This window comes from Pipistrellus hanaki, assembly GCF_964339955.1.
Source record: "Pipistrellus hanaki genome assembly, chromosome: 17".
NCBI classification, from domain to species: Eukaryota; Metazoa; Chordata; class Mammalia; order Chiroptera; family Vespertilionidae; genus Pipistrellus; species Pipistrellus hanaki.
This window is the reverse complement of record NC_140519.1, coordinates 1,708,556-1,718,890: the sequence shown is the minus strand read 5'-3', so window position 1 is coordinate 1,718,890 and position 10,335 is coordinate 1,708,556. Positions and strand designations below refer to the sequence as shown.

The following is a 10,335-nucleotide window of genomic DNA, read 5'->3' as shown; positions in this document are numbered from 1 at the left end:
CGAAACCCAATGTCTCTGCTTTGAGAGAAGAGAGATTAGCACCAGCGGGGGGTGTGACATACCCCAGCCTGTGCCACCGCCCTGCCCGCTGGTGCCCTGCCCACTGATGTCGCCGGAGGGGACGGAAGGGGACAGCTGCTTCTGCTTTGCTGAGCTTGCAAGCAGAAAGGCCAGGGGGAAGTTTCCGTGCTCGAGGGAGGGAAATAACCAGCACTCAGGGTGGGATCAGCCCTCGCCCTTCCCGTGATCAGGTGTGCTGGAATTTACTGCAGATGTAGGGTTCCCAGGCCCGGAGTCACATCGGACAGCTGGGCCCCAGTTCTCCATGCATCACCCGGTCCATAGGAGGAAAAACACACGGTCAGACTCTGGGGCTCCCCTCTCAGCCCCCGAGAGGCAGCGCGGCCAGCGTGGCCGTTCGTGTGGAAGTGGGCTTCTGAGCGCTGTTTTCTTGCCTTTGGTGTGACGTTTTAAGTCTGCTCCCCGGGGGGAGGGGAGACGGGAGAAGGTGAAGGGGGCTAAACGGTGATGGAAGGAGACTGGCTTGGGGCGGTGAACTCACAATATAGTGTTGTATTCCTGAAACCTATCATCTTATTAACCAATGGCACCCAATGAATCCAATGAAAAACAATGTGTGAGTGACATACATGAGCACCTCCTGATGCCCTGGTGAGCTGGCCTCGCTCGGTGCTCATCCGTGCAATGGGCTGACACAGTGCCCTGCCCGAGCCTGCCAGGGCTGATCTGTGCCCAGAGCAACGCTCAGAGGTCTTACCTGCTCATAGCAATGTCCGGTGTGACAGGAAGAGAAGATTCCCTTCTCCTCTGCTCAGGGCGCAGCCTTCCCGGCTCCCAGGCCTCGGCGGTGGGTGCCTCCCCGCCCACCCCGTGGAGCTGGAGGAAACAGCCTTTTCCTCCACACACCGCCACCTGGTGAGCACTCAGGGCGGGGACAAAGCTCTGCCACAGCCAAGCCCAGGCCCTCAGACCCGTGTTCCCAGCGCGGGCACACACCCCACAGAGGGCGATTTGATGTTTAAGGGGGACAACTTGAGAATGAGTTATCAACAGTGAGTTTTTTGCATTTTTTTATGGTTCTAGGGGCCTCATATGCACTATATAAATATATATTGTGACATATTTATGCATTTCTGTTCTCTATTATGTTTTGAAACTTTGCTGTTTTTTCACATCACTTCATATTATTATTTTTTAAACAGTTTCTCAGTGATTTCTTCCCCAGTACTTCAACTGTCCTTTAGTTTTTTATTTTTATCTTTCGTGGATGCCAAGCTTTTTAGACCAAGTTAATGGCCTTCTAGGCTTCCTCCACGTGGATAGGAGTCACTTTTTGAATAATAGGAGTTCTATGTCGGGGGGCGGGGGAGGGGGGGTCATCAGGATTCCAGAGACACGTAGATGGGGCGTGGCCAAGAAAAAGCTGGGAACCACCGCTCTGGACAGACGTTCTGCCCAGGACCAGGGAAGGGACTCACAGCAGGCTGTGTGAGGGCTGAGACTGGACTCTGAGTGGGACCGTTGCATGTAGATATTGTTACCGTCATTTGAACATGGTCACACGCCTCACAAGGACTTTGGGTCAAGTTGGACCACACACTCCTATAGATCGCCATGGAGCAGGGAAGTCTTGCAGACGCGCTGACATCACAGCCGTCCGTGGTGGAGTCGTCACCCGCTGGTGTGTACAGTAACGTGCCGCCAGGCCAGTGCCCACACCAGGAGCCAGGGAGGGGCGTCTAGATGTGTGCAGGTGCCGGGGCAGCAGCATGCTCACCTGGACCCTGTTCCTTCCTCCCCTTAGCCAGCTGTTTGCTGCTGTCCCCTCCTCAGCCCCACTCGAGCCTCCAACTGAGCCTTTAAGTTCAGGGTCAAAGCTGCTGACACAGCTCATTTCTGTGCCAGCCTCAGCCGGTTACTCCGCAAACCGCACTGGCTTCCTTGATGTCCAGATCGGGGTCAAGGCCTTAATGTTCTGCCTAACTCGCCTCTAATGCACATTGAGAGGAATGCTTCCAAGCTGCGTCCACCCGAAAGCAACCTCCCCACCTCCTTTTTAACGCTTCCTGAGAGCAGCACCATCAGCAGGGACACCTGGGGCTGCATCTCAAGGGCGCTGGGACTATGCGATGGTTAGCGTGTCTCCCTCGGGACAGATGTTCTCATTTGTGGGAAACATTTATGGGGTTCCAGGCCCTGAGACACCTCCTGTGAGGCCTGGGCCGGTCTGAGAGGCTCTGCCCGTTTGCTATGCTGATGCTGCTCTCCGTTTGCTGTGATCAGGAACGTGAGGCCTGGTGCAGTGAGGAGACTGCCCTTCTCACAGCCACCCCGGCCACCCCGCCCTCCCAATGACACTGGCACTTTCCCCTCGGCCCTGCCTTAGCCTCAGTCCCAAAACTCGGCAGAAGCAGGAGCTCAGCGTTGGCTTCACGGAGTCTCTTGGGCAGAGACGGGGCCCAGAGGAGCAAAGACCCCAGAGCAGGTGGCAGGATGCTCCCAGAGGGACTGTGGCCTGCAGGGCCCCTGGGGGAAGACAGAGAGAATTACAGGTACCAGCTGGGAGCTGACTTGACTTCACCTTGAGCTGCTAGGAGACACGTAGCAGTGAAGGAGAGGGACCCCTGGGGGCAGGAACCCAGCACCAGCAGATGGGGTCACATGGAAAGGCCACCGTGTCCAGGCTCCTGCCAGCTGTCCACTCCCCTCCCTCAGAGCAAACCAGCTTTTCTTCTCCAACAGCACCCCCTGGTGGTTAATAAGGAGTAACCCTAACACCTGCCCTTTTCACCCTTGGGGGGTTTCTGCTCATTTTCCTCTTAGAGTTTCTCTAATTTTTGTTACAATGCTCTTTTCTTGTGCTGCATAGTCCCCCCTCCCAAATATGGACCACTTACTGTGAGGGATCCCTGTGCCCGCTCCTGAACTCCCCCCGAGAGTGGTAGGGTCCAAGGCAGAGCCGCCACCCCAGTCTGGAAACAGATCCACGGAGTTGTGAGCGAGGGTCCTCGAGTGAGAGACAGTGAGCTATGCCTTCAAGCATTCATGGAAACCACGGAAGCCTTTCACGCTACTAGCGCTGCTGAAATTATTTGTGAACATGTACGTCTCTGCATGTTGCACTAACTCACATCTGAAGACTGCACTTCCTCAAAAGTGCTGCAGGGAGCGTGGCACGTCCTTACCGTGCCAGCGCCGACAGAGGCTTTCCCAGAAGCACAGCCCACACCGGGGAGTTAAAGGTTACACTGAGTCTCTTGACCGCATTTTTGGTTGATATGTCACTGATGTGTAACACGGTGTCAGGTGTGCAATGTGTCGACCTGGTAGTTTTACACACGGCATGTGATTCCTACCGCAGGGTTAGCCACCACCTCTCCCATGTCATGTAACTGTCATTTCCTTCCTGTGGTGAGAACAGCCATGATCTCTCTCTCAGCAGCTCTGAGGGATATAGTATAGCATTGCCACTAATCATGTTATAGCAAATGTGCATGAAAAATAGGTATTTGCTCATTCAACACTCATTGATATCTATCCTAGACAGGCCTGCTTAGCTGCAGGGAACATTGGTTCACAAAGTAAAAGCCTGTTCTTAAGAAGTTACGTTCTGGTGGGAGAGCCAGACAGATGGTGCAAGAAACTGATAAGTTACTGTGGGATCTTTAAGTCTGACCTGCTGGGGAGGAACATACAGCAAGGTCAGGAGGAACAGGACATATAGCAAGGTCAGGAGCCTTGACTAGCAGTGCAACTCGAGAGCAGTCAGGAAAGGCCTCTTTGAGGAGGCGGCATTGGGAAGCACGAGGATGGGCCAGGTGGAGATTCAGGAGAGGGCTTCCACACAGAATATCAGGTGTGAAGGCGGGAGGCCTTCGGAGGGAAAGGAGTGGGGGGGGCTGAAGACCGGAGCGTGGAACAGCAGCCGGAAGTGGGGGCAGCAGGTGTGCAGACCACTCAGAGAACATGCAGGTTTCTTCTGAGTGACAGGAGGCGCTGAAGGGAGGGGCTGTGCGGGGAAGATTGGAGGGCCGAGGGCGGCGGGAGCCAGCAGGAGATCCTCAGGCCTAGCTCACAGACAATGTGGTTCAGAGACTGGGGTGCACGTGGCTTTGAGTCTGGAGCACCTGCTGGTGCCATTTGCTGAGACAACCTTCCGGAAATGGGCAGTGGCAGGGACACTGTGTGCAATGTGGGCAGGTGTCTGTCACACATTCCGGGCTGTCCCAGAGGCAGCTGGGCAGGTACAGGCCAGGGAGAGGACTGGACTGAAAAATAAATGTGGCGTCATCTGTAGAGTGAAGGTTTCTTAGTTGTGGGGCGAGAAAGAATCACCCGGAGATGGAAAGAAGTGGTTGCTATGATGCGCACTGACCACCCAGAGGGCAGATGCTCAATGCAGGAGTTGCTAAGCTGCAGTGACTTGGCATCTGCAGTTCTTAAGTGGAACCTGGAACCAGAGAGGAGGGAGCCCAATTCCAGGGTATGTCACCAGAGAACTGCCCTCTTGCAATCCAGGACCCCTCAGGGAATGTCAGAGAGTCAGATTTTACCTGATCCCTGCAGACCAGGCAGAGGGACCCCACCAGTGCACAAATCAATGCACTGGGCCTCTAGTTTAAAAATAAATGGCACTAGGGACCTGGTGCCGACAAACCAACACTCAGCTTCCCCCAAGTGGGACACAGGCCTCGTCACCATCCCAGAGCAACACCCCACCAAATTGCAGCCAACACTGCCAAGACCCCATGCTGCAAAATGTGGCCCACAGCCCAGGGCAGCTTGGTGGCTATGGGTGCTAGGTAATAGCAATGCCTGCCTTCCTCTCCCTAGCAACTAGCTTCCTTGAAGTTTCTTCAGCCCAGGAATCCTACTTGCTTTATAGCCGGATGTAAACATTTTACAGTTTAACCAAATGTCTGTGAAGCTTTTTCACATATTTCATCTCATTTGATCTGGCTGGCTGGGCGCTGGACTCAGGCTCCTGGCCAGCACTCACCTGCTGAATGCTACCCAGTTTATCAATAACGTCCCCGTGGGTGGACACACAGCATCAGCGCTGAAGTTTAAATAGTGTTTATATCCCAGTGAAGTCCTCACCCAAACTGGCGATTCTAAGCTATGGCTTGGAGGCCAAGAGGAGCCACGTCCCCCTGCTCCCCCACCCCCCACACCAGCTCCCCTATTGCTCGTTTTTCAAAGGCATCATGAATCAGCGACACAACCAAAACCAAAGTCCACTTTAAAATTGGAAATATGACCAACTTTTAATGAACTGGAATGTACCAACACGGTAAGCAGAGTCACTGGTTTCCCCACAGGAAGAGGTATCCCCATCATTCTGGACACGAATGCAGGATTTCTACTAAACATCGCGGAGACCATGACTAGCTTGGTCTCTACCACAAGGGACCATTTTTCGCATGAACTGAGGTCCACTATGCAGGCTGCGGTGGGCGCACCCCGTGGCTCTGCACACTTGGCGGTGTCCTGCTCCAAGGTCGCGAGTGCAAATCCCAGGCTGGGAGTGAGGCCCCGTGGTCACAGGGATGGGACATTCTGCTGCTGTGGTGACAGCATAGGGCACAGGGCACCCTGACCGGAGCTAGGGAAACCATCGGCAGGGATTGTTTTCTCTCCGCGACGCGTGTGGGCTGGTCCTGGCCATGGCTGTCAGTGGAAGGAGGCCCGCACCTGGCGGCCCTTTAGGGGCTGCGGGGGCCGGTGGTTGCTCAGCAGGAAGGCGGCTGCGTGGCCCTCGGGGGTGCACAGGAGCCTGCGGAAGGCGGCCAGCTGTGGGGAGAGAGGCAGCGTTAGGAGGTGACCAGTGTGAGTGCGGTGCCCATGAGCCCAGAAACGGGTGCGCTGAGCCAGGAGCTGCAGCAGCAGGCAGGTCTCCTTGGCCTGGTTCAGCCTGTAAGGCCGCCCGGCTGACAGCTCAGCACCTGGAGGTGCCTCTGGCTTCTGAGCACAGGCCCTGGGCCCTCCTTACCTGACAGGATGGCACGGACCTTCCTAGCGGGGACACAGGCCAGCTCTGCCCCCCGCCCCCACCCGGACCTCAGCTTCAGTGTCCTCAGCTCCAAATGAAGCCTTGGATGGGTCACCTCAGGAGCCACAGACTACTGGGCTCCACAGCCTTGCAGGCCCAGTGCTCACAGCAGCCACACTCATCCTGCAAGCACTGTCTTCCTGAAACTGCAAAAAGCTGCTGGCTTTCCCTATTCTTGTGCCTGTAAACAACTCTCTATGGAAATCCTAAGGCCTTCAGCCTCTGGTCACGTTTAAGCACAACTTAAGTGGCACACATTTCTCACCAAAAGGGCTTAATTTTGCTCATTACAAGAAAGCCTCCGTGTCTTACAACTTCACGCAGTAGACAGTATCAAGAAGAAAACAGGCTGCTAGTCTCCACATCAAGTGACATTTGACACTATAAAACGCTTCTGATTTTCCTAAGAATAGTTTTATATATATATATATATATATATATATATATATATATATATGTATGTATATTTACAGAGAGGGGATGGGAGAGGGATAGAAACATCGATTTGATAGTGAAATATTGACTGGTTGCCTCCCGCACTCCCCCTACCCTGGCATGTGCCCTGACTGGGAATCGAACCTGAGACCTCTTGGTGCATGGGACTACGCTCAACCAACAGAGCCAATGGGCCAAGGTGAGCATTCTTCTATGTGTAAGCACACATACACCTGAGATGTTTTATTACAAAGATAAGCATAACTAAAATGCTCTTCTGAAACATATTTATTTCCATATATAGCAGTGGTTCTCAACCTTTCTGATGACGTGACACTTTAATTCAGTGGTACCAAAATAATTTTAATTATTGTGGTACCAAAATAATTTTATGGTAACCCACAACCATAAAATTATTTTCGTTGCTACTTCATAACTGTAATTTTGCTACTTTTAATGAATCATAATGTAAATATCTGTTTTCTGATGGTCTTAGACTCTACAGCATCTGTTCTCAACCTGTGGGTTGCTAGCAGGGTTGCCTAAGACCATCGGAAAACACAGAAAACATCGCTTACACTACAGAGTTTTATATATTAAGTCAAAATTAATGTTCAAATGAATAAATTCTTTCCTCATTTCACAAATAGTCTAAAGATGCAGAAGAAAAACATTCTTAGATCATTAATTATTGCTAATACAATATATAACATTTTACCATTAAAAAAAATTAGAGCGCTAGCCAGTTTTGCTCAATGATTAAAAGTATCATCCCTTGGATTAGAAGGGTCCTGGGCTCGATTCTGGTCAAGGGCACATACCTTGGTTGCAGGCTCCATGCCTGCTCTGGTTGGGGCCTGTGCGGGAGGCAACCAATTTGTGTCTCTCTCACATCGATGTTTCTCTCTGTGTGTCTCTCTTCCCTTCCACCCTGTTTAAAAATCAATGGAAAAAATATCCTCCAGCCCTAACTGGTTTGGCTTAGTGGGTAGAGTGTCAGCCTGTGAACTGAAGGGTCCCAGGTTTGATTCCGGTCAAGGGCATGTACCTTGGTTGCAGGCACATCCCCAGTAGTGGGTGTGCAGGAGGCAGCTGATCAATGTTTCCCTCTCATCGATGTTTCTAACTCTCTATCCCTCTCCCTTCCTCTCTGTAAAAAAAAAAAAAAAAAAAAAAAAAAAAAAATCAATAAAATATATTATATACCATCCAACAAGGATTAGCAACAAAAAACCTGAAAACAACAAAAAAGAATCATACAAAAAAAAAAAAAAAAAAAAAAAGACATTAGAGTTCTACTTCCAGATATGCTGGACTAAGACCCTCCAGACAGCCTCATGTAGAAAATTTCTAACACAGACATAATGCAAAACCAACCAGCTGCAGACCCTGGAGGCGAAGCACGCAGCGGGCCCGAGGGCATGCACACTCGGAGGGAGAGCTGGGTGCTCCAGAGTGCGTTCCATCTCTCCAGTCTGTCACCTGGAGCTGGTGGAGCCTGCCGTGAGGACACCTGTCTTGCAAGAAATGAGCTGGAAAGAAGATCCACCAACTCCATATCTACAAACCACTCTGGCTAAACAGAGACCAGAGCAGCAGCACAAGAAAAAAACAGTGCAATGCAAGCCCAGCCAGGAAGACCACCTGCTAGCACCAAAGAAACAATACTTATCAGAGAAAGATGGCAGAATCCAGAATTATCACAACTTAATGTGCACAACAACTAGAAAATGATAATTTAAAAAATCACTCAACATACCAAGAAACAATAAAATGGAACACATTCTCAAAGAAAGAAGAGTCAACAGTCAGGCCTAAGATGAATCAAATTCAGAACTTACAAAGATGTTTAATGGCCACATGAAATGAAACAGTATCCTCTTTACTGCATAATAAATCTCATGACTCTTAATGGGCAATCTCAGTAGAGAAACAGAAATAATAAAAGGGAGCCAACTACAAATTTTAGAACTAAAAATATAAATACTAAAGCACAAAGTTCAATGGGTAGATTTAACAGTCAAGCTGACATAATAGGAAAGAGTAAATTAACTTTAATATATATAAATAGAAATTGCCTACAGTGAAGAACAGAGATAAATGTTTTAAAATAGAGCTTCACAAATGATATTAAAAGATCAAATCTACGTGTAGTTAGAATATCAGAAGGAAAAGAAAAAGAGAATGGGGCACAGCATACATAAAATGTAACTCATAAGTAATCAAAGACTTAAATGTAAAAGCTAAAACAAATAAAGAAGAAGAAAATATTTTGTAGCACATAGGCAAAGATTTCTTAAGCAGATTTCTTTTGCACAAACTATAAAAGATAAATTTATAAAGTGGACTTCATTAACATTAAGAACTTTTCCTCTTCAAAAGACAGTGAAAAAATAAAAAGCCATAGATTGTGAGAAAACTTTTGCCAAAACATGTATTGAAAAAGGCATTTATCCAGATTGTACTGGATAAGAGCTCTTGCAGCTCAATAATGAGAAGACATACAATCCAATTTTAAAAAATGGGCAAATGATTTGAACAGATATTTCACAAAAGATATACACAGAGACAGCAAGCATATGAAAAAAATGTTCAACATCAGTAGTCATCTGATCAGTGCATAGTAAAATTGCACAGACCCACTAGAATGGCTAAAGGTAAAGGCTGACAACACCAAGTGCTAACAGAATGTGGAGCAACTAGAAACCTCATTGCTGCTGAGACTAAAAAAAGGACCAGCTATTTATTTATTTATTTATTTATTTATTTATTTATTTTCAGTTTTAATATATTTTTATTGTTGATAGTCTTACAGATATCTCCCATTTCCCCCCATCCAAGACCATACCCATCACCCCAGGTCTTCACTACCCTACTGCCCATGTCCATGACTACACATATCTATACTAATAAAGGGTAATATGCTAATTAGACTGGGAAACCAGACATCTTTCTACCGTCTGCCTTCCTGACAAAACCACGATGGTGGGAGCCGAGGCAGAGGTGGTTAGGGGCAATCAGGCTAGCAGGGGAGGGCAGTTGGGGACCATGAGGCTGGCAGGGGAGTGGTTAGGCAGTGATTAAGCCAGTAGGCAGGCAAGTGGTTAGGATTGCAAGAGGGGAGGGATGTCTGACCGCCAGTTTAGGCCCCATGTGAGATTGGGCCTAAACTGGCAGTTGGACATCCCCCAAGGGGTCCCAGATTAGTGAGGGTGCAGACTGGGCTGAGGTACCCCCCCCCCTCATGCACAAATTTCATGCACCAGGCCTCTAGTTTATATACTGTATATAGAAGTCCAGAGACCCTTATGGCAGAATGAACAGAACGGCTGATGCACACTGACCACCAGGGGGCAGATGCTCAACAGAGAAGCTGCCCCCAGGTGGTCAGTGCACTCCCACAGCAGGAGTACCCTCAGAACTCAAGATGGCTGGCGAGCACAGTGGTAGTGGTGCAAGCCTCTCCTGCCTCAGTAGCAGCACTAAGGAGCAGCAAGTCCAGGGGTAAGGAGTGAGCAGGCAGGCAGTGAGGAGTGAGGGGTCCCAGATTGTGAGAAGGCGAAGGCTGGGCTGAGAGACCCTGCCCCCCCACATACCCACATCCACAAATTTTGTGCCTCAAGCTTCTAGTAAGTATATAAGTTCTTTGGTTTATCTTTTCTTGTCTCCCCCAACCCCACATCGAGGTATGTCAGTCTTTAGAAGACAATGTACCTTATAAAATTAAACATGAGTTTATCACTTGGCCTAGTAATTGCCACAAGACGTGAAAATGTGTCCACAGAAAAGTGGGTATGTCAAGTATTTCTAACATCCAAATATGGATA

General features: G+C 49.4%; 1 protein-coding gene across 4 annotated transcripts in view; it reads right to left on the bottom strand.

Moving 5' to 3' along the window:
* Positions 1–5,264: 5,264 nt before the first annotated feature.
* Positions 5,265–10,335, bottom strand: part of LOC311611903 (carbonic anhydrase 13) — a 28,761-nt gene continuing 23,690 nt past the window's right edge. For all 4 annotated transcript variants that reach the window (XM_084864436.1, XM_084864437.1, XM_084864438.1 and 1 more), the window contains one exon: positions 5,265–5,814. In XM_084864436.1, the coding sequence (XP_084720562.1) occupies positions 5,695–5,814 (120 nt within the window). In that variant the 3' untranslated portion in view covers positions 5,265–5,694. The remainder of the gene's footprint in view (positions 5,815–10,335) is intronic.